The sequence below is a fragment of the Carcharodon carcharias genome, chromosome 9, assembly GCF_017639515.1.
Source record: "Carcharodon carcharias isolate sCarCar2 chromosome 9, sCarCar2.pri, whole genome shotgun sequence".
In the NCBI taxonomy this organism is placed as follows: domain Eukaryota; kingdom Metazoa; phylum Chordata; class Chondrichthyes; order Lamniformes; family Lamnidae; genus Carcharodon; species Carcharodon carcharias.
Genome location: NC_054475.1, coordinates 15566595 through 15591793, shown reverse-complemented (window position 1 = coordinate 15591793; position 25199 = coordinate 15566595). Strand labels below are relative to the sequence as shown.

At 41.9% G+C, this 25199-nt stretch overlaps 1 protein-coding gene across 1 annotated transcript in view; it reads right to left on the bottom strand.

The window, feature by feature from the left end:
- Positions 1–1673: 1673 nt before the first annotated feature.
- Positions 1674–25199, bottom strand: part of lrig2 (leucine-rich repeats and immunoglobulin-like domains 2) — a 97126-nt gene continuing 73600 nt past the window's right edge. Inside the window, exons 12-19 of the mRNA XM_041195401.1 lie at positions 23995–24158; positions 19487–19807; positions 18134–18415; positions 16404–16853; positions 14853–15005; positions 13295–13453; positions 11733–12020; positions 1674–8191 (exon numbers count right to left, since the gene is read on the bottom strand). Coding sequence (XP_041051335.1) covers positions 7950–8191; positions 11733–12020; positions 13295–13453; positions 14853–15005; positions 16404–16853; positions 18134–18415; positions 19487–19807; positions 23995–24158 — 2059 coding nt within the window. The 3' untranslated portion in view covers positions 1674–7949. The remainder of the gene's footprint in view (positions 8192–11732; positions 12021–13294; positions 13454–14852; positions 15006–16403; positions 16854–18133; positions 18416–19486; positions 19808–23994; positions 24159–25199) is intronic.

The following is a 25199-nucleotide window of genomic DNA, read 5'->3' as shown; positions in this document are numbered from 1 at the left end:
GGGGAGCAGACAGATGGGAATACCATCACCTGGAAGTTCCCCCCCAAGCCACTCACCATCCTGACTTGGAAATATATCGCTGTTCCTTCACTGTCCCTGGGTCAAAATCCTGGAACTCCCTCCACCACAGCACTGTGGGAGAACCTACACCACTTGGACTGCAGCGGTTCAAGAAGGCAACTCACCACCACCTTCTCAAGGGCAACGAGAGATGGACAATAAATGCTGGCCGAGCCAGCGAAGTCAACATCCCGTGAATGAATAAAAAGACAAATAAGATGCAGAGTTTTACCAGAGCGGCACCTGAAATGGGTGACTTCAGTCATGTTGAGAGACTGGAGAAATTGGAATTGTACTCCTTAGAACTGAGAAGGCTAAGAGGAGATTTAATAGTATTCAAAATTAAGGGGCTTTGGTAAAGCAAATAAGGACAAACTATTTCCAGCGTCAGGAGGGTTGGTAACAAGAGACAGATTGAAGAGAATTGACCAAGTAATCAGCAGGTAGATTAGGAGAAATATTTTGCGCAATGAATTTTGATCTGGAGTGCACTGCCTGAAGGGTGGAGCAGAATTCATAGTAACTTTCAAAAGGGTTTTCAATACTTGGTTGAAGGGGAACAATTTGCAGGTCAGTGGAAGTGGGTCTAATGGGATAGCTTTCAGAGGGATTACAGACTTGATTGGCTGAATGGCCTCCTTTTGTGCTGTAAGAACCCGTGAATTTCAGTGGATTTATTAAATGCGAATGAAATGTGAATCACAAAAACCTCACACCAGCCTTGACTTAGGGTCCATTGTCAGGAGAGAGGGTACACTATGGAATATAATGTAGTACAAGACATGCTTGTGTTTGGTTTTCCAGTTTTCTCCTCAAATTCCTCCTCCCCCAACAAAAAAGTTGATTCTTTTCATCAGGAAACAGTTCAGGTATCCATTCTTCACATAAAGGCTATTCAATCATGAAGGAAATCACAACCAAGCCGCGGCCCCATTTCTTATCAGACACCCACAGATGCACTTGCTAGCAAAACATGGATGATGGGCATCATGACTGATCCGAGCTCAACTCCCCAGCTGAGGGGCACTGCATCCCAACAACCTAGCATGCATTTAGGAGCCAAATCTGGCTCCAGCCCTACTCTTCCTAACCTGCATTCGGTTTGGCTGTTACATAGGAACACAAAGGGGCCAGCCCTTTGAGGCTGTTTGGTCATTCAATTAAGCCTTAACTAATCTGTACCTTAACTACATTTTCCATCCTTTTGCTTAATATTCCTTGAAATAAAAATCTATTTGTCACAGTCACAAAACTGGTCCCCCAACACTTGGTCTGTTGGGGGAATGTGTTCTGGATTTCTATTACCTTGTGGTGCAAAAATCCTTCCTGAAGCTTGGGTCTAAATTTAAGATTCTGCTGCCTTGTTCTGGATTTTCACCAGACGAAACAATTTCTCTATCGACTGCATTGAATCCTTTTTCATTTTACGCACCTCAAAGATCATCACTCCCTCAGCCTTCTAAAATCAATGTATCATATGACAGAACATATGAATTAGAATAAGTACTAAAATATCTTGTGTACCCTGAGCCAATTACTTTCTAACTTCTAGCCCCACTTCGCCTGGTCATATCATTCCACAAAGTAGATTAAACACTCCAAACACCTGTAGCTCAGTTTTTCCTACTTTTTTTTTACTGTATGCAGAAATACAAGGTATTTTACAGAAACAGGTTTATTTTACACATGCTTTACAGAATGTACACATGACTGAAGTGAAACAAATATACACAACGACAGACACTGGTCACACCTGCACACAATTGCAGATGGGTTCACAGCACAGTACCTGTACAGAGGGGGTTCACAGCGTAGTACCTATAGACAACAGATTTAATGAACAGTACCTACATAGAGGGCTCACAGTACAGTACCTGTAGAGAGGGATCACAGTACAGTACCTGCATGAATACAAATTAAAGCAAAGTATTAAATTAACTTTAAATCCTGCTTGAAAGTTTCATCAGGCACTATGTGCATCTAACAAAATAACCAGCTTGCTCTTTCAGAGAACCAGCAGAGGCATGATGGGCTGAAAGGCCTGTTTCTGTTCTGCATGTACAAGTCCAATATTTGCTTAGACCCTGCCTTCCACCCCCACACCCTCTCCAGGACCGACCCACATAACATTTCCAGTCAGGTCTGCTCCCAGATCCTTCGGCAACGAATGACAAAATTCGATATCCAAACCTTAACCTGTTTCTCTTTATACATCACACCCATTTTTTTTTTTGCTTTTCTTTGATTTTCGATGTTTAGCCCCCCCCACCACACCCATTTCAATTTTGCACCGAAAACAGGAAAAAGAAGATTGATATCGTTGTGAACTACTGCCCTTCAGGCACTCTTTGATCACCTAGCCTGTCTTAAGACATATTTCCCATAGAGGGCGCTGAAGATCAGAAATCAGGTCAGGTAGGGAACTCGATCAGCTACAGATTTACCTGGGGGAACAGATCAGTGAGAAACCACTGGAACTAAAGCCAGACAGTGCAGTCAACGTTCTTATTAAAATAAGGAAGGCCAAGAGAAGATTTGATAGAGGTGTTAAAAATCATTAAGGGGTTTAGCTAGAGTTAATAATGTGGTTTAATTGCTTTGAAGTTCTGGGAAAGAATGAATTAAGAATAGGAGACAATGAAAAGCTTCATCCAAATTTTCATTTGGATAGCAATGCCAAATGTAGTGAATACATTCCTGGGAATCAGAAGTAGGAGGGCTGTTGGGACAGAAAGTCCAAGAGGTTCAGTTTGGGAAGGCCTCTGAGGATGGAGGTGGTGATGAACGAATGCAGGGAGAGATTCTAAAGACACATACCACTGGCAAGAGAAAGGAATTGGGAAATGGTCAGAGTTTTAAGGGTAGGCTGCAAAGGGCAGGAGGGGGCGAGGCCAGAGAGGTGGAGTTTGCAATGCAGGAGATTGAGGGAAGAAAGACAGTAAACTGTGGCCTGGGTTAGACCACATTCAACCCAGCAAGAATACGCTCAAAGCTTTCGACGAATGAGGGGAAAATTCAGAGCAGCAATGACCATAGTACAACTGCTAAAATGTTCACATCCCAAAGCTATTGGATGGCGGAAACCCACTGACTTTAGTCACACTGGCATCTCTAACACAGGTGACAGCCCCTCACCAAAATATTTTCGAAGACAAATGCACCAGCACAAAAATGCAGATTCCAAAGGCACTGGGGAAAACACAAAAACAATTTTCAAGGATGACAGCAGAGGTTCTAACTACCAGAAAAGACTGAACAGGCTGGGGCTCTCCTCTCTGGGAGGGAGAAGACGGATAGGCAACCTGCTAGAGGTCTTCACAATTCTGAAGGGGACTTGATAAGGTAGATTTGACAGCTGTTTCTGTTTGTGGGCAAAATTAGGGGCCCATAAACATAAGATAGTTTCTAATCAATCCAATAGGGAATTCAGGAGAAACTTCTTTACCCAGAATGTGGAACTTGTTTAAGGGGAATTTAGATAACTTAGATGAGAAAGAATGGAATGGGTTATGCTGGTAGGATGGGGGAGGAGAGCTCATGTGGAGTATAAACACCAACAAAGGTCAGATGGGCCAAAATGGCTTGTTTGTGCTGTAAAATTCTAAAATTAGGCTGAGTAAAGATAACCTTCTGCACAAAAGCCAGAAACCGGTTACCAACCAGTCAATCCATCCCAGCAAATCTTTACTATGGCTTATATATGTATTGGAATTGAAAGTTTAACTAATAATTCACCAAGGTAAATCATTAATGACTGGGTACTGAAATTAATCCTGATATCAATGGAATAAATCACAGTGCAGTACAATCTCTGACAGAATCAGGTCAAATAAATCTGTTGTTAATCATTACCACCAGCTGATTTAAAAAAAGCTTCACAACAATGAAAAACTATTAATGAAATTCTATTCCTTCCATATTTTCTCAGTTGTGATCCAAAAATTGAGAGACAACAGTAATGTGAGTGGGATAATTAACACATTATATCAAGGGTAGCTTTCCAGAGGAGCATGCAAAGATTTGAACAGTCAGGAGCAAGTAGTGTGCAGAGTACAAACATGTCAGTCGAGTGTAGCAGTGTAATGCTTCTGTCGCTAGACTAGTAATAGCAGCCTGTATTAATAATAAACAGAATAGGGGTTCAAATCTCAACATGGCAATTCAGAACCAAATTCCTTCAAAAAAGAAATGAAGTGACAATGAAGCTGTTGGATTGTCGCAAAAAGCCTAACTGGTTCACTAATGCCCTTTAAAGATGGAAATCTCCCATCTGCACCCTGTTGGGCTTACATGCGACTCCAGTCCCACACCAACAAGGCAGTTTCCAGTAATATTTATTTAATAAAGATAAGCAGTGTGAAGTTAATCACTGCGCCAAGCCATTGCAAACATTTCACAAACTGCCCTTGCAGACTGTGCTGTGAATGTCTGAAGATCATTTCTGAAACTCTTTTGTCTATGTTTCAAGTTAAGCTGCAGCCTACAAACTTGGATATAGTGTATCCTGAGGATGTCTCAAACTAGGAGCTTAGTGACTCATATCTCATCGTAACTTGAGCAAAACCATCAGCCAGTACCTTATAGTTGATTAAGGCAGATTACAGGCTTACTGTGCATAGCAACTTAAAAAGTTGTTTGGTAGTACAGAACTCCAGCATTGCTGAAAAAACTATGTTGAAGCTTTTTGTCTTGCACTCATCAGGGCACTTTGCAAGAATACCAATATAAGGGGAAAAAAACTTACTCTATAAGAAAGTGCTTTCTCTTCTCAAACAGGATAAATTGTTGTTTTCCCTTTATATTGGTATTCTTGTGAAGTGTATTGATAAGTGCAAGATGAAAAGCTTCAACATGTCTCTTTCTTTCAGCAAAACTTAAAAATTTTCTTCGCTGCTAAACAAGAAACACAATAAACAAGTAGGAAAGTACTGAATGTGCTATAGCAGCCCAGTCTGTCAGCAGTTAAATGTGTTTTCCTGCTTTGAGACTGATTGTTCTCTGGATGTGGCTGACTATGGAAAGGCATTAAAGAATCAACCACATGGTGTGAAAGAGAGATCTGTGCAAGGTCAGATGGAGCATTAATGGCAGTTTTCCTGCTCAGAAGGACATTCCCACAATAACCAGGCAGTTTTCATACCTCTCCTGGTGTTAAACCAAGAGGTAACAGTTTATTGAACTCAAAACTTACCATCATGGGGGTGCAACTGTTTATGAGAGCAGTACCAGAACCACAAGGCTAATGTACCCAGGGAGATTTGGCTTAGGTACTAGCCTACCCCACATGGTGACTGTGGCATGATCTGGTGATAGCATAAGGCATAGGGTATGGTATGGTATCTGCAGTGGCTCCTATGCCATCCTGGTAGGGGAGGCCGTGCTCACTCTCAATCAATTTACAGCTGAAGGTGACTTCTTCATCATGATTAGAATTACATTCTGCTGAAGGCAAAATGCTGACTTGATTGGCCATTTAATTAATGTTCCTGCAATGGGACCAACAGGTTCTTTGCCGAAGGGTTTGAATAGAGTTAGGGTTGGGGCAGGATTTCCCCTCCTCGATTTTTCAGCAGTATCTCAGATTGGTGAGCTTTCATCAGGTTTGCTTTCACTGGTTCTGATGAAAGGTCATTGACTCGAAACATTAACTTTGTTTCTCGCGCCACAGAAACCTTAGTATTTCCAGCATTTTCATCCAGAGTATTTTACTTTTGTCCAAATAGCGAATTGGTTGTAGAGGCAGCTGTCACTAATGAGCCACTTCAAACCATGTGTTAGTGCTTGGGCAACAGGAGCTATTGGACAACTTCAATCTGGTCATATTTACTAACAATGGGTCCAATGTGATTGCAGGAAATTTAGGAACAGGCACTTATTCAATGGGAGGATTCACAAGTTTCTGAAGCTGATGATTGGGATGTCAGCCTTGCCGTCTGTTTATAGCTTCCTCTCATGTGCCACCTTGCACTGATGTTTCTGCTGCAATACAATGGGATTGCACATTCCAAAATCCCAGGAAAGTATGAAATATTCAGGTTGTTATATGCACAAAACTGCTGAAACCAAGGAAGGGCAATGAATGGCTCCCATTGATCTGTAGTGATTAGGACATTGACGACTAAAGATGTACTGCAGGTATCAGGACTAATTCTGGATGCAGTTTGATGGTGGAATTGAAGGTGCTGGTCCAGCCATATGTATATCACTTGTACAGGTTCTCACAGTAAACACTCAAATTCATAATTAAAAAAAGGAAACTTATTTACATTATATAAGGCTCTACAATTGAGTTTACTTTAATATTTATATATATATATATTTATAAAAGTTATAAATGCAAGAGTCAATTTATACCAAAGGTTCCAAAATAGACAAAAACATTGTAACCAGGGGGAAAGGTTTCAGCAGTCACATGGAACCGTTTGTTTCTGACATCCCCTGGCAAGTTCTCTCCTGCTGGCTACCCAACAAGGAATCATCAGTAGGCCAAAATAAAATCACATATGTATGTTTATGATTATTCTGCCAAAGTTACGAGGCAACCCAGGAGGAGGAAAGCATTACTGTAACACTATGACTGCTGCTCACTTCCGTGATATGGGGTTGGAGTCGATGTTTTGGTTCCAGTTCAAGTCTTGAATGGACGAGGACAATCTGGAGCCTTGAACTTCTAAGATGTTTAATCAACAATGTGCATTTTTAAATTCACACACTCGCAGACAGTCAAAGACAAGTCAATCTTTCTCTTTTCCTTAGCTGTACGATGCCAAGCCAAAACGCGTCCTGCTCAAATCTTGCAAGTAGGATGCAGAGGTCATGTCATACTGAGCTTATCTTGGCTGGAGCGCTGCAAGTTAATACTTTTTTAAAACTCAAGTGATTTAAAAAACCAGTAATGTTTGTAGCATCATAAATCAGATTTTGGCAGCAATGCAAAATCCACAATTTAACCAGTATATTCCACATCATTAATGCAGCCCAATTACATTAATGGCTCTATATTTGTTGCACTGAGTCTGGATTATAACCAATAGCTCAGCATGCTGTCTGCCAGCTGACTGCCTATATAATTGTCACACTTGGGAGAGAAGAGAGAATGTTCTTTTGGCTGCCTTTCTAACTTACTGCTACTGTCTTGGCAAAGATCAGATTCTTTTAGGAAGGCTAATTAGAAAGTGAGATCCAGAGCTGCAAACCAAGCAATTGTGTTACTGTGAAATTAATTCAGACAGGAGAACAATTAAATATGCTTACTCATCCATAAAAGTTAAAGCTACTTACTGTAGTCTTGTCACTGTGATATCAGTGACATTTTGCACACTATATTAACTGGAACTGTGAAATACATACCCAGCAACATGATTCTAGATTTTGGTGGTCCAACCCTAGGGGTTATTCTGAGGGAGCACTCTGAGCTGAACAATGTTCCAGTCCGTTACCAACAGGGAGAAAATTAAGGGGTCAAATTATTCAGAGTGTGACTGTTCCTATAGCCAATGTTTACAATCAAATTTAATTTTTATTATGTGATTCTAAGAGGTTTGCCAATATTTCAGGGCTTGCATTCCACAATTCTAGTTGTGTTCTTTTCCTGTAAGGTATTAGCACAGATATGCTAAAATTACCTACTAACATTATAGCATGTACATTATGTGGCTTACACCGGGAAAATAAACATACACAAAATGGAATAATTCCTCCTTACAAGGGTTGTTTTCTTACAAAATAACAGTAAATGAAGATGAAGAGAGTAATGATGATCTATTAAGCCTAATCATAAACATACATATCCGGTGTGCCTGGCCTCAGTGTCACTGCTTTGAGGTAGTGGGTAGAGGTTCTGTCGCTCAGGGTATTGATAATACATTTGTTTTCATCACACAGATGATCTACGTTGTGGCCCCATAAGCCTGCACGACTAGTGTCCGCTCACTGTCAGCGCTCTGCTCAAGGCTTCTCTGGCTCAGTCTGCTATTGGCCACAGAAGGCTCAGAGCCATGTTCTGTCTCATCGTCACCTTCCACAAGAGCCCGGGGATTCTCATGGACAGTCACAGGCTGCTGTGAATAATGGGAATGCGAAGGCAGTCCTGAATCCACATTCAGGCCCCATGGAAGCCGTGGGCAGGATTCTAACACAAAAAGCAAAAGAACAGAGTGAGAAAATTAAGATGTAATGATTAACTTTAAGACAACATTCTTAACATAGGAAAAGGATGAGATCATTCAGCCCTATGAGGCTGTTCTGCTATTTAATTAGATCACTGCTGATCTACATCTTAATTCCACTCGCTCACCTTGGCTCTGTAATCATTAATATCCTTATCCAACAAAAATCCATCAACTTTGAATTTGAAATTTTCAGTAGGAACCAATCTCAACTTTTTAATGAGTGGGTGCAAAGAGTATTCTGGATTTCGAATACCCTTTATGTGAAAAAGTGCTTCCTGACATCATTATTGAACAGCCTAGCTCTAATTTTAAGGTTATGTCTCCTTGTTCTTGATTCCTCACCAGAGGAAACAATTTTGCTTTATCAATTTCTTTCATTATCTTAAACACCTCAGTTACATCACGCCTCTAGTGAGGGGGTACGTGTCAAGTCTAAGCCCCTCAACGGGCAATGGTTTCAGTGTGATTAGTGTAAACTCACAGCTTATGGACAGAATTTACAATACTGAACCTTTTCACTGAATGCCAGAAATCCCACAAAGAAACTGATTAACTCATTAAATAGACGGGGAAAAAGCAACATTTCAGAGGCAGGGTTGGAAAAAGGACTCCCCTGTATAAAATGCTATGTACAGATGGCAGCATTTTACATAGAATGGATTAGGGTGAAGGATAGTTGCCGATGTTATTTTGGATTCTCATCAGAATTTTCACCTGAAATGTCGATCCAGCTCTTTTTCAGACATTGACAGACCTAATGTGAATTCAAAACATTTCCGCGCTTCTATTTTCTGCACTTGCAGTTTTTCTTTTTTTAAAAAAACTGTTACAAATGCAAAATTTTAAGGTGAATATGTTTTAGGGTTATAGCTTCTGGTTTGTAAGATATTACCCTCATTCAGGAAACTGTGATTTTAAATGTGGAACAGGTGAAGGAAAGCATGGTCTGGATAGCTTATCAGACAGGCCTGGAATTGCAGATCAGATCAGAGAAAAGTCTTATTGTGTTGCTGGTGCTGAGAGTTCTCACGCCTTGGATTATAGTGATCTCTCAGGTCTGTCTGTAAGCATCTTGGGAGAAGGGTTGAGGTTAAGGTGTAAGCAGGGGGTATTTAAATTATTTATATAATTCTCCCAGATCAGAAAAGGTCAGAAGGCAGGTTTGTAAAGCATCCATATACTTTTCAGATCAAATGGCTGGTTTGAAGATAAGTAATTTGCATTTCTATCCGGGAACAGGCCATGTGTGTTATAGTGCCATGGCGATGAGCTTTTGTGGTGGTGGTGGTTTGGGGGGAGGGAGGGATGTGGGGGTTAGGAAGGCTTCTTTGTTTTACTGTATATCTGTTGTTTTGACAGTCTGCATCACGGGCAGCTTGGAGAAGGCAGAGAGAATCTTCCGGCAGCAAGGCGCGGGGGTGGGGCATCAGGAACCAGGTGTGTTTCTGATTTGGAATGGCCATGCAAGGATGCGAGTGAGAGACCCATTCTCAGGCTAGGAAATCCAAATTCATGAGATGCTGAAGTAATGCTGGAGGATTCACCTAGCCGGATGCTAGTGGGAGAATCCCCAAGAACTTCCCCACCCTCAGAAGATAAACGGAAAACTAAGGAGAATCAGAATGAATTCCTGGGAGATGTGGTAACTTGGTTTGGTTCCAGGAATATTGAAAAACCTCAAGTAATGAACTTGAGGAAAAAAAATTCTCAGTTGAAATTAAAAGCAAAGCAGGGAGAGTTCTGTTCGGAATCTTGGTTTAAGGTATATTACTAAATATATTGCTATTGCATGTGCTTTTTCTTTTGTTAGTAAAAGGTTTGCCTTTTAATACTTGAAATCTGATTGCGTGATTTCAGTTAATAACTGGGAACTTGAATTTCTTTAAAAGCTACCTGTTTCTATCGAGATCGTAACAAACCTAGTTATAACAGTGATTAGAGCGGTGTAGCTTGTTAAACCTCTTGCAGCCAGTTGATGAAAGAGACCAGAAGTCAATCTTTACTCAGTTTTAGATTTATTCACAAGGTGAGACGTTACAGTTGTATAGCTCCTAACTCTAAAACCCATTACCAACGTTAAGTGTCTCTTTATGCTCAAGTAAATGAAAAAAACAGAAGAACAAATTAACATTCCTTAAAGGCGTACTGGAACTGGAACAAAACTACAGGTGAAACTTAATGAATTAAATCAAAATATCACTCTTGGGACTGATGATGCTCTCCAACCCCTGCGATGCAAGCCAGTTGCAGAAGGCCTCAAGGAAAACAGTGGACACCCTGTGCTTCTTTGCCAGGGACATCCGGGGTCAAACGAAGCTGTGGAAGAGAGGCAGGCAGTCAGGTCGAGCGACCTCCTCAACCACCTGCTGCCTAGACCCGTTGATGGCCAGCTTAGCCAGGCCCAAGATCAGGCAAACAAGGAAGTCCTCTGATAAAAACAAAAAACTGCGGATGCTGGAAATCCAAAACAAAAACAGAATTACCTGGAAAAACTCAGCAGGTCTGGCAGCATCAGCGGAGAAGAAAAGAGTTGACGTTTCGAGTCCTCATGACCTGTCGAAGGGTCATGAGGACTCGAAACGTGAACTCTTCTCTGCCGATGCTGCCAGACCTGCTGAGTTTTTCCAGGTAATTCTGTTTTTGTTAAGGAAGTCGTCTGCTCTGCTCATGTTCCTCCACACCAGGTGACCAAAGATCAGACGTGCTGGGCTAAAGTGTAAACAGAAATTGAGGGGCAGCCCCCTCAAATAATAAAAAAGGGGCTGCTAAGAGTCTCTTTATATTTTTTTTGAGTATACCAATAAGAAATAAACTAATTAACTAATAAACAAGTTAACAGTCCCTTAAAGGGGCACTGTAAAAAAAAGAGAAAACTTTAATTTGATAATTTTCCTTTAATGTTCCCAGGGCTGATGACACACTCCAGCCCCTGCGGCACCCACCGGTTACGGAAGACCTCAAGCATATCGGTGGATACCGCATGCTCCCGTTTTAGGGGCAAACCGGGTGCAAGTGTAGCCATGAAGGTGGGGCGGGGGTGTGTGTGTGGCAGACAGTTGGACTCACCAGTGCCCCCCACCCCCCCCAATCCTACAACCGTCCGCTGCCTCAACCGGTTAATAGACACCTTGGTCAGGTCCAGGAACAGGCTAACAAGGTGGTCCTCTGCCCTGCCTGTTGCCCTCCATACCCAGGTGGCCAAAGATCAGAAACATTGCGTTGAAATGCAAACAAAAATGGGGGAGCAGCCCCTTCAAACAATAAAAGAGGGGCTACTAGGTATCTCTTTACACGTGTGCAAGTCATTATCCAATGTGTGCACCCGCACCGGTAGACATTTAACCTTAATTGATATAATTCATGTGTCTTTCTCTAAACCATGTTCACCGTAAGATGTAGGCTGTACATTACTGTCAAATGCTTTGATTTCTCGTAATTCTGCTTCACGAATGTCAGTCGCTGAGAAGACACATGGGTCTATAAGTGAAACAAATAGCTTACCCTTCCGGTGCTGCTGTGTCACACTTGCTGGATTGCATATCCTATCGTGATTTGTTAGATAAACAGACATGTCGGCCTCCGTGATCAGACTGTCTATGGCCATACCCTCATGCTGAGCATGTCCTGCGAAACTGTCCTTTGGAAGCTGGCCCACAATGTTGGTCAGAGCATGCTCTAGGGGATCATCCTCTCCAAGGAAGGTATATGGACAGTACTCTCTGTTCTTTACATACATGTCAGCATTGTCGTAACAGTCTGAGCAGATCACCAGTGGCCCAGAAGTACCACCTGAAAAACAGATTTAGTGGTTAAAAATAATTTAAGCGCCATTCCATGATGTCAGCAGTTCTCCATGGGATAGACAGACCTATACATATATGTCTCAGGATGTCAGAATGCACTTCACATAGAATTAATTACTTTGAACCACATTAGCAAATGCAGTTGCCATTTGGTATACAAGATCTCTTGTCTTTAAGTCAGAAGGTTGTTGGTTCATATCCCATTCCAGGACTCAAGCACATAATCTAGGCAGCAAAGGAGTGCTGCACTCTGAGATGCCATCTGTTTGGAAGAGACATTAAAGCACGTTTGGGTGGAGGTTTAAGATACCAGGGCAGAATTTGAAGAACAGGGTGTTCTCCTCACTGTCCTGGCCAATATCTATTTCTCCAGTATCACCACTATAACAAATTAACCGGTCATTATTCTCTGCTATTTGTGGGCCCTTGTTGTGTGCTAATTGACTGTCACATTTTCGATGTTACAACATTAAGCACACATCAAAACTTTCATTGATTGTAAAGCACTGTGGGACATCCTGAAGACATAAAAGGCACTATATAAATGCAAGTCTTTACTCTCAAACAGATTTTTCTTTCAAAGCTCTGTGACCAGTTAACATTGGTTGGCAGTGGTGATTGAGAAAAGTCAGGACACCAGGAGAACTCCCTGCTCTTCAAGTAGTGCCATGGGATCTTATACATCCACCCAAACTCAATGTCTTATCCAAATATTGGGGCTTACGGCAATGCAACAGCTCCCGACAACTAGTATCCCAGCGACCCAGGGTAATGCTCTGGGGACCTGGGTTTGAATCCCACCAAGGCAGATGGTAGAATTTGAATTCAATAAAAAAAATCTAGAATTAACCATTGTTGATTGTCATAAAAATCTACATGTGACTCACAGCAATGTGGCTGATTCTTAACTGCCCTCTGAAATGGCCTAGCAAGCCATTAGGGATGGGCAATAAATGCTGGCCTAGCCAATGATGCCCCCATCCCATGAATGAATAAAAAGAACTGGCCAGTCACCCTAGATTATGTGCTCAAAACTTTGATTACAGCTTGAACCAATAGGGTTTGCACCAGAGGTAAGAACGCCAGAAAATGAGCCAAGTCAATACAGCAAAGGAAATAACCCTCCATTAGGATTACCTTGCAAGGGCTCAAAACAGGCTAAGTTCTCGGGTTAAATATAGTTTTTTTTTTGCACTGCAGTTTAAGCTCAAAATATGTACCTCTTACTCTCAAAAGTTAAGTAACATGTGTAATGCATACCTGGGTTAGCTTGCTGTGCAAGCCCTTCGCGAGGCTCACTCGGGTGGAAGCTGCTTCTTCCTGCATACAAGGGTCCCATCCTCCCATGCAAATTTGTTGTGAGCGGGGTGGTCAGGATATCTGCATCTGTCTCACTCCCAGTATCCACATAGCAAATACCTATTTGTAACAAAGCAACAGAAGTTTTAAGACCAAGCTAGTACATCATAAGGAACACAGGAACAGGAGTAAGTCCAAAATAAAAGGAAATTACTGAGGACGCTGGAGAACTGAAATAAAAAGAGTGTTGGAAAAAAACTCAGCAGATCTGACAGCATCTGTGGAGAGAGAAACAGAGTTAATGTTTCTCCAAAGAAGAGTCATATTGGACTCAAAATGTTAACTGCTTCTCATGAGTATCGCTCGTGTGGAGCATAAATGCCAGCACAGACCAGCTGGGCTTAATTACCTGTTTCTGTGCTGTAAATTCCTTGTAAAACAGTCAAGGCACATTATTGGCCATAGACCATCTATTAGACAAGTTAAGGCTGTGATGGAATACTCTCCACTTGCCTGGATGAGTGCGGCTCCAACAACACTCAAGAAGCTCAATACCAACCAGGACAAAGCAGCCCGCTTAACTGGGGCTCCATCCACCACCTTCAACATTTACTCCCTCCACCACTGACGCAGTAGTAGCAGTGTGTACCATCTACAAGATACACTGCAGTAACTCACCAAGCCTCCTTCAACAGCACCTTCCAAACCCATGACCTCTGCCACCTAGAAGGACAAGGGCAGCAGATGCATGGGAATACCACCACCTGCAAGATTCCCTCCAAGTCATCCACCACCCTGACTTGAAACAAATCAACGTTCCTTCACTGTCGCAGGGTCAAAATCCAGGAAACCACCCCCCCCACCCCCAGCCCCCACAAAACAGCACTGTGGGTGTAACTATAACACAGGGACTGCAGCAACTCAAGAAGGCAACTCAGCACCACCTTTTCAAAGGCAATTAGGGATGGGCAATAAATACTGGCCGAGCCAGCGATGCCCACATCCCGCGAAAGAATAAAAATAAAACCTCGGTTTTATGCCACCAAAGTAGGTGGTGCAAGCCATTTGATCCAACAATCGTCAGGAACTTTTCTTATCCACCATCTCACCCTTAACTCTCAGTCACATCTCTGGGTGTATGATGACAGCCTCATCATGGCCCTCCCTGTTACAAAATCTTGGATCACAACGAATGTCATCACAAAGGACAGTGAACTTGTATTAAATCAACCTCTTGGTGAGATTATAAAATCAAGCAAAGTCTCATCTCTCTCTTGAGGCATATCTAATTGCCTTGTGATCCATCTATACTGTTTGCTTCAATGTCCTTCCTTGGTAACTTATTTCACAACTTTATTATGCGTTGGGTCGAAAAGTTGGTCTCTTTCTTCAAACTTCCTCAGTTTTACTTTCTCTCCTGTATCTGAACCCATCGCTTACAGCCAGAACTTTGCGGCAATTAAGCCAGGTGACAATTCCAAGAAACCAGGCACAAATCAGCAGAGGCGCCTTTACTCACCATCGGTGCCTTTATGCACATAGCCATGGGCAGTGGATGCCATTAGCTGTTGGTGGCTTCCAGCCTCCGAGTTGCTGTAGCCTTCCTGAGGCTCGGATAGAGTTCCCTGGGAAGACAGATAGCTTGGAATGTCGGCAGGTAAATTCATTTCATCTGGGAGAAACAGAACAAACTTGTTAAAACATTCCACTTAGCAATAAATTCCTCAATTTAGGCCCATCTATTCAGGTTGCACCTGAAGGAACTCTTTCTTTACAATACAGGTATTTAATTCACTGAACAAACATACTATTGGTCTTATTCCAATAAATAACCAAGTTTACACAACAGCATATATCTTGGCAGATTCTTACTGTAGACACTGAACTAATTTAGTACATGTCGTTCTTAAATAAAAAGCATTCATTACACGGTTAGCGGACAAGAGTACACTAACTGCTTTATACATCACGGTGCACCACATGGTGACCTAGCAGTCCAATTACAAGCTAAGCCTTTAAACCACCTCTGATAAGTTTGCCATCTTGAAATCACAATGGCCATCCTTCCATACAAACCCTTGACAATCCTCTACAACAGGTGTCCTATACAGACTGGCGGTCATTAAATATCATTGATGCAATTATGCAAATTATATTAGCACCATACCTGCATCACCAGGTAAAGCAGAGGAGTCAAGGCAGGAGTCCTAAAGCCCATTTTAAACAAGGAAAGAAAGAATTGCATTTATAATGATGCTTTATATCTCCAGACACCAGAAACCTTTTCTTGGAATAAATTACTACAGTGACTATTATGCAGTCTGACTCTAGCTTGGGTTACAGGGGTCCTGGAATTTTTAACACATTGAGTATTCTCATTTCAGAAAAATTGCTTTACACAAATAAATTTCATACAGAACAAAATGACATAAGGAGTCAAAATGCAATTGTAGACTTGAGGTCCAAGGCAACTGGACCAGGCTTGGCAAATAAAAGCAAAATGCACAGCAGGCCTTCCGTATCTGGAGATAAGGACGGTCGGTTAACATCTCAGGCGTATGCCGTTTGTTTCATTGAATCATACATACGGTTCAAGTTTCAGTCTGAATCAGTCGTCTGAATCAGTCCTCTGAATGCTCAGAGGACATGAATGTCTATTAATATATTAAAATCTGTCTGCCCTACTTACTGCTTCCATTATAAATCCCAAGCCCATGCTTATAATAGGATGTGCAGTATATATAAACTTGAGTTGTAATGCCACTCACCTATCTGTGCAGGTATTGCTGCACCACCACTGGCAGGAGGGTATACTTACATCATGACATGTTTACATAGGTAGCTTCCATTATAAATGTGGACATATAAATTCACAATGGAAACAATGTCAAATCGGAGCAATATATATATATATGTAATATATATAAAAATGTAATATATATAAACATATATGTAATATATTATATATATAAATTAATATATAAATATATAATATATAAATATATATATATATATATATATATATATATACACACACAAACACATACATACATATACACAATTTGCCTACCTGTGTTTGTAATACTGTAATCCTCACTCTTCCGTCTCATGTGATATATAACAATCACCCAGACCAGAGATGTGCCCACAACACAAACCACCACAACTATGATTACAATTCCAATTGTTGTCCAGCCATCCTCCTCAAAGACTGAGCTTTTCTGCATGGAGTTGCAGTTGGAAGTTGGAATTACGTTCAGATATATGTGACCACGCTCCGTCCCAAGTGTGTTGGACATGACGCAGGTATATTTCCCAATGTCCTCTGGGCCAGCATCCACTATGATCAGAAGCTGGTTGGCAGCAGCAAAGAAGTGTCTCTCTGTTACAATTAAAGGACCATCATCCTTGGTCCAGTTCAGGCGTGGAGTGGGGCTCCCACCAGCTATACACTGCAAAACAGCAGTCTCCCCTCTGGCGACAGTCCGGTCTTTCAACGGCCGCACAAACGAAGGAGTTTCTAAGGGATTGGGGAGGAAAGGCAGGAGCGTGTAAATGAACAAGATTAGTCCAGGCAGGTGACAAAAGCACTTTAAGATTCTCAAACACCTCAGATGCAATCAATTCCACACCCTCACAGCTCTGGGTAGCACTTTGCAACTGGAATGAACATCAGTATTGTGGTCACAGATCACAGAGTGAGTAGAATTATCAGTGCAGTGAACAGATGATGAAACAGGCACTTTGAACCAGAACTAAACTGTAGTGCTATAGGAGTGGCAAGGGGAGAAAAGTTCCATATGTACACACTGTTGACTGGAACAATAAAGAACACCCACTCTGATCAAAGAATTTCAGTTCAATGAGTCATATAAAACCTTGGTCAAAGCTACAACAAACCCAGCAAGCAAAGAGAAAATTAATCTTCTCTCCATTTTCCCCATTCCAGTGCAGAATCTGTTCTAATCTGGGATCATCCCACACAATAAGTATCTTGCTCACAATGGTATTCTAAGGTTTCATATATTAAACTCTTCGCATTTTACGTGTTTGACCTACAGAGAATTTACAGCATTCAACCCAAGTGACCAATGCCAGTGTTTATGCTCCAGATGAGCCTCCTCTCTTCCTTTTTTATCTAATGCCATCAACATATCCTTCCAGTCCTTTCTCCCCCAAGTTTATCCAGCTTTTACTTAAAATGCACCCACACTATTCAGCTCAACTACTCCTTGTGCTACTGAGTTCCACAATGTCACTATTCTCTAGGTGAAGAAGCTTCTCCTGAATTCCCTACTGGATTTATTACTGACTAACAATACTTGTAGCTGCTAATTTTGGTTTCTCCATGAGTGGAAACATTTTCTCTGTGTCTCTCCTTTCATGATCTTAAAGACCTCCAAAAATTAGCCTCTCAGACACCTTGAGGAAAGATCAGAAATACCTCTGTACAATTTTTCCTGTTAGTTATAACTCTCAGTTCTGGTGTGATTCTCAAATCTTTTTTTACACCTTCTCCAGGGCTGCTACATTTGTTTTACAACATAGAGATCAAAACTGTGCATGTTACTCCAAGTGAGATCGAACCAAAGTTTTATACAAGTTTAACATAACTTCTTTGCTTTCAAATTCTACTACTCTATAAATGAACACCAGTGCATTTTTTAAATAGCCTTATTAATCTCCATCCCTACTTTTAATGATCTGTATGTACCCCAGATCTCTTTGCTTATCAATTTATTTTGCCAAGGAGCTGTAGCCTCAAGTTAACAGCAATCTTCATTAAAGCCAATCTCTCACCTAAGACAGTGAGTGTGGCATTTGCTGAAATGCCCCCTGCCGTGTTTTGGGCCATGCAGCTGTACATGCCCATGTCCTCGATCTTCACATTTGCAATGAAAAAGACATCATCCTCTGGCATAACGTGCATACGGCGTTCCCGTGCTGCCGGAAAGTCTGTGCCGCCATCTTTCTGCCAGGCGATCTGTGGCATCGGGTGACCTCCTGCGGCACACTCCAGCCGTGCCATTGCACCCGTCCGGATTGTTAAATCCATGGGGATTTTCATAAACGAAGGGAGTTCTAATAGGAACAAAACAAGCAGCAAACTATTACCACAGTAATTCATATACCGCCTTTAACATAGTAAGATGTTCTAAGACACTTTACAGGAGCGTAAGCAGGACAGAATTTGGCACCAAGCCATATAAAGAGTTAGCAACACAAGTGAGCAAAAGATTGGTCAAAGAGGTGGGTTTTAAGGGGTGACTTAAAGGAGGAGACATGGGTAGAGGTGCAGAGAGGTTTAGATGGGGAATCCCAGACCTTGCAGCCACCAATGGTTGCTCAAGGGGCCAGAATTGGAGAAGTGTAGAAATCTAGTAAGGTTGTAGAGCTACAGGAGGTTACAAAGATAGGGTGGCTGAATAAACTCTCCTGCTGTGACACTAAGGAGGGATATTAAAATAATTCTCATGAGCCAAACTGATATCAAACATTTATGGGCACACAGATAGGTGCTATGTTCACCAGAATATTGGAACAATTATCCGTTCACTATTCAATTTAAAGCTTACCAGGCTAATAAATTTATAATTTTCTACTTGTTCATCCTCATATGGGATTTCACGTGGGGAATCAAGAACAAATGTAGTCTATAATGGAGAAGCCAAAGCGAAACAGAGTCTATTCACCCGGATTGAAACTGAGAATGTTTTCACCCAATCTGTTCTCAAACCTTTTGGGGCTTAATAAAAGGAACAAGTTTAAACATGGAAAGGTGAGGATGATACAGGAGAATTAGAGTAAAAATGAGAAAATACCTTAAAGTATGGACAGAGTGTATGGGGAGAAAGTAAAGATTAAATTTTTTGGGCATAACTGAGTCTTCCAAGCAACTATTTAAAAACAAAATTATAAACCGTCAATACAACTACAAATTATAGATTTATTTTAATAGCACTTGTAAAGCTGACTTGCAGCAGGGACTTGAGTTACGGTCAGTTTCACTTGATGTATGAATAAAGTTCATAAAACTGCTTTCCGCCATGTCTAGTTAGACGCAGGATTATGAAGCAAATTGCAACTAATTGAATAAAGACTAACAGACTGCATACCCACCCCCCACCTCACCCTGCAAACAAACCCACATACCATTCACAGTGAGCTTTGCCTTGTTAGAGTAATTGGAGCCAAAGTAATTTGTGATGACACACTGGTACCACCCCTCATCGGTGAAGTTGATGTTCCGCAGCTGTAGCACCGTGGTATATTCAACAAACTCGCCGTCCTGCTCTTGCAAGCTGGAGTAGTTCTGGATCTCAGCTTCGTACAATAACTCGCTGTCTTTTCTCCAGGCAGCAGCCATGGGAGAGTCACTGCTGCTGCCGGCTGTGCAGCTAAAGCTGACATTCATCCCTCTCAGTGCCACGGTGGTTTCAGGATGGACAGTAATCACAGGCTTTGGGAATGCATCTGAGGAGTTAAGAAGAACCCAAGAGCTAGGCAGCAATAAAACAGAAATTGCACCAAGTTTGTATTTTACACAATTGGGCTGCTTACTCATCAACAAGTCTAATGTTCTGATTTATGGACCGCTCATGGTAACCTGAGGTTGCTTTCTGTGCTAAAATATTCCAATAATACAAATAAAGCCAGATAAACAAAACAAGTGGGAATTCATTGTTAACAGTTGCAATATCACATCATTTGAATTGAGCAACTTTGATTGTAGAATGCAAAAGAATAAAATCTGCCTGTCTGCCTGCCTTTTTTAAAAAAAAGATTTATTCTATGTCTTATCCATATGCTGCTCTATATTTTAATGATATTGGGGCAATCAGGACCTGTTATGCCTGTATCAAACAGTCTAAGCTTGCTTTTATTCTGAAACGTCATAGTGGCTAAAGGTTACTCTTCTTCAAAAAAAAGAATTTTTATTTTTTTATTTTGGAAAATCTTAATCCTGCCAGGAATTAGTGAATCTCTGGCGAGTCAAGGCCAAGTGCAGCCTTTAGGTGAAGCAGAGAACTGTTACCATGCAGAAAGAGCCCATCGTGTCTGCACTGGATCTCCGAATGAGCAATTCACCTAGCATCTTTCCCTCACCTTCTCCCTGTAACCTTGCAAATTCTTCAGATAACAATCCAATTCCCTTTTGAATGCTCCGATTGAAGGTGCCTCCATTCCAGATCCTAACCACTTGCTTCTGTGTAAAAGATTCCCTCATGTTGCCATTGCTTCTTTTACCAATTACTTTAAATCTGTCCCCTCTCGTTCTCCATCCTTTCACGAGTGGGAACAGTTTTTCCCTATCTACTCTGTCCAGACCCCTCATGATTTTGAGTACTCCTATCAAATCGCCTCTCAACCTTGTCCAAGGATACAGTCCCAAATTCTCCAATCCATAGGCAGAGTTGGAGACAGTGGACAATTAGGCCAGGGCATGCAGCATGTGTTTCAGTTACATTTTTTCCTGTTATATTTTCGGCCATAGAAAACTATCATGCCCTAATTGCGCCCTCAGTGGTGAAAGGCTGCACTTACAAGTTTACATGGAGAGCTTCCATTATAAGTATGCACATGGGAACTTAAGAAAAAAGTTGACAAGAAGTGCATGTAAATAAATGCAAGATATTTAATATTTAATCCAGATAGATTTTGACTAAATAATTACTAATAAAACATTAGCACAGAAGTCCGTTTCACTTGTTGACCAATGATACCTTTACATATGGATTCCCAGCAAATCCAAAGTGCATTTTCTTAAACCATTTTGCTTTATTTTGTTCTTTTCCTCTGCCTTCACAACATCCAGGCACACCAGCATTATCCAAGCTTGCTGGGCCTGATATGAATGCACAATGAATAACTTGACATATTCCAATCTTGGGCTGGAGGGCCATAAGACGTAGCTGAATCATTGTAGGAGGGTTGGACAGCTCAGCCAGGTGAACTTGCCCCACCAAGGGAAAGCCCAGTTCACATGAAGTTTGGTTCACCAAAGGAATCTTGAACTTAAAGGCCCTCAAATGAAAAGCATCAAGTTCACATTGAAGCAAGCAGGACAACAGAGCAATTCCTACCAAATAAGGTAGGAGTGCTTGTGTGAATGTGTTTGCTTGCCATAGAAAGTGCATCTGAAATAGCTAGTGCATTTAATGCGTTCTAAGTGGTACTGTTGCAATTGAATTCAATGGAAGTGGGAAATCGTTATCACCATATCCGAGATATAAGAAGTTGCCAAGTGGTGGAGACCAGGACCATAGCAGGATGAAGTCATTCAGCTCTCAAGCCTGCGCCACTCATCCAATTAAATCATGAATGATCTGTATCTTAACTCCATCTAACTGCCTTGTTTCCATAACCCTTAATATTGCCCAACATCAATCTCAGTTTTGACATTTTCAATAGACTCCCCAGCCTCAACAGCTCTTTGGCGAAGAGAATGCCAAGATTCCCACTACCCTTTGTTTTTTTAAAATTCATTCACGGGATGTGGGCTTTGCTGGTTGCGCCAGCATTTATTACCCATCCCTAGTTGCCCTTGAGAAGGTGGTGGTGAGCTGCCTTCTTGAACCGCTGCAGCCCATGTGGTGTAGGTACACCCACACTGCTGTTGGAAACGGATTTCCAGGATTTTGACCCAGCGACAGTAAAGGAACGGCGATATATTTCCAAGTCAGGATGGTGTAAGACTTGGAGGGGAGCTTTCAGGTGGCGGTGTTCCCATCTATCTGCTGCCCTTTTCCTTCCAGGTGATGGTGGTCATGGGTTTTGAAGGTGTTGTTGAAGGAGCCTTGGTGAATTCCTGCAGGGCATCTTATAGATGGATACACACTGCTGCTATTCTGCGTCAGTGGTGGAGGGAGTGAATGTCTGTGAATGGGGTGCCAATTAAGCGGGCTGCTTTGCCCTGGACGGCATCAAGCTTCTTGAGTGATGTGGGAGCTGCACTCATCCAGGCGAGTGGGGTGTATTCCTTCACACTCCTAACTTATGCCTTGTAGATGGTGGACAGGCTTTGGGGAGTCAGGAGGTGAGTTACTTGTCGCAGGATTCCTAGTCTCTGACCTGCTCTTTTAGCCACAGTATTTATATGGCTAGTCCAGTTCAGTTTCTGGTCAATAGTAACCCCCAGGACGTTGATAGTGGGGGATTCAGTGAAGGCAATGCCATTGAAGATCAAGGGGCGATGGTTAGATTGTCTTGTTGGAGATGGTCATTGCCTGGCACTTGTGTGGTGCGAATGTTACTTGTCATTTGTCAGCCCATGCAGAGCTTAGATCTAATCATTGGTTATGGAATCGCTTAGCTCTGTTTATCACTTGCTGCTTATGCTGTTTGGCACGCAACAGTCCTGTGCTATAGCTTCACCAGGTTGACACCTCATTTTTAGGTATGCCTGGTGCTGCTCCTGGCATGCCCTCCTGCACTCTTCATTGAACCAGGATTGATCCCCTGGCTTGATGGTCATGGTAGAGCAGGGGATATGCTGGGCCATGAAGGTTTCAGATTGTGTTCAAGTACAATTCTGCTGCTGATGGCCCACTGTAGCACATGGATGCCCAGTCTTGAACTGCTAGATCTGTTTGAAACATAACCCATTTAGCATGGCGGTATTGCCACACAACACAATAGGCGGGATTTCATCTCCACAACAATTGTGTGGTGGTCACCCGTACTGATACTATCATGGAGAGATGCATCTACGGCAGGCAGGTTGGTGAGGATGAGGTCAAGTATATTTTTCCCTCTTGCTGGTTCTCTCACTACCTACCGCAGACCTAGCCTGACCTATGTCCTTTAAGGCTTGACCAGCTCGGTCAGTAGTGATGCTACCGAACCACTCTTGGTGGTGGACACTGAAGTCCCCTACCCAGGGTACATTCTGTGCCCTTGCCACCCTCAGCGTTTCCTGCAAGTGGTCTTCAACATGGAGGAGTATTGACTCATCATTGAGGGAGGGCAGTACGTGGTGATCAGCACGAGGTTTCCTTGCCCATGTGCCAAAAAGTGTTTCATAGCATAAACCTCAAAAGACTTAACCTTAAAATTAGAGTTATATCCACTTGTTATGGACTACTCGTACACCCGAGGGGAAATAGAAACTCTATCTACCCTATCTATTCCTTTAACCATCTCAAAAACCTCAATTAAAGGAAATGTAAGCCTAGTCTCTGCAATCCGTCCTCATTACTTAATATACAACTATATAGCAACTTCATCAGTTAATTGTAGGAATTGAAGTTCACATGAGAATCTATCAAAAACATCTGAAATTTCCAGTACTGAAATGTAACATAATCCTGATACATAGATAATAGCTCTTGCGAGTCAGAGGATATGCAAATTTATTCCATAAAACCCTCCGAAGCATAATAAACTGTACACAGTTAACAAGTTTCCCACACGTAGTCAAATCAAATGAACAGCTGACCTCCAGTGTCTGTTATCTTCAGATCCCCAAACGTTTGTAACAAGTTACATCATATGCAAAGCTGTCATTAAGCCCAGTTTGCACTTTCCACTTACTGATGTCTTCACTTAACTTATGCAGATTCAGCAGAGAATATGAGAAAAATAGATCGCAAAACATGATGAGGCATCTGCTAGGTCTTTCAGCCATGAATTAAGTCACAATAAACACAAATTATACAAACCACAAACGTAGTCCTCTGCATCAACATTGAAGACGCTTTTCCCTGCCAGCCACACAGGATGAGCACAGTTAGCAATGACCAGGTGCTGAAACTGCTTTTCCACCAGAAAATGAGGCAACCACTTCAGCTGACAGTCGCACAGAAGACTCGATGTGTTTAGACCCCTGTGGGTAGCAAATAAAAATGAACACTTCAGAAATGTGTAGCTGTGCAGAATTAGATGTGAGGCAGCGAATTACAGCTCTAAGAAGTTGTAAACCAAATGAGTCAAGAGCAAGCAGCTGTGTGCGGCAGGGTGACAATTACTGTCAGGGTTCATATTGCACTTATCTTAGAGTATGACTTTTCCACAAAAAGGATGCTGAGTGCAGTACAAGTGGCATGACACAAATGTGATATTTTGCAATTGTCCGGCAAGAATGGCCAACATGGCAGCAGATAAGTGTTAAATACACTGCAGAAGTACACAGCATTAGCAGAGAATATACCAACAGCAGCACGGACTAACTGGGTCAAACAGCCTATCTTTGAGCTGCATATTCTATGGAATTCTATGTTATATAATTCTATGTGTAGTCCCAGCCATTGGTGTAGTATCAGTGCCGGTCCCCAGCCTGGGTAAATTGGGAAGGTTAGTGGCAGCAAGGGCTGTAATACCACGTGCCAAATCCAAAGATTTATGGTTGATATGAAGGTGATCAACCAGCATTGTGGCGACCCCATGTAACATAGGGAAAGATGAAAAAAAGAAACCAACTAACTATTAGAAAGGGGTTAGTCACCAGCAAGGGCACTATTTATTGCCAAATCCCTAATTGTCAGGAGGTGGTGGTAAAACTGAATACACCTTTGTTATGAAAGTAATGATCATTTCCCCAACATGTGTAATAATAACATCTAACAGTGCCATGAAACAAGACAGGATCTGTATCCCATTCATTTCTTTTCATTAGCTGAGCATATTAAGGTATATGGAGTAAACATACAGATCAACTATGATCCCACTGAATGGTGGTGGAACATGGGCCCAATGGCATTCTCTTGTTCCAATGTGCATGGAGCGGACCAAAACTCACCAGCAAAGTTACCCATGCCAATCCACTTGTGGCTCCAGCAACCCCTCTGACAGAATTGCCAAACCTTTGAAATAATATTATCTATTTATCGGAGGCCTTAACCCACTTAAAATAAATGAAAGAGTGTCT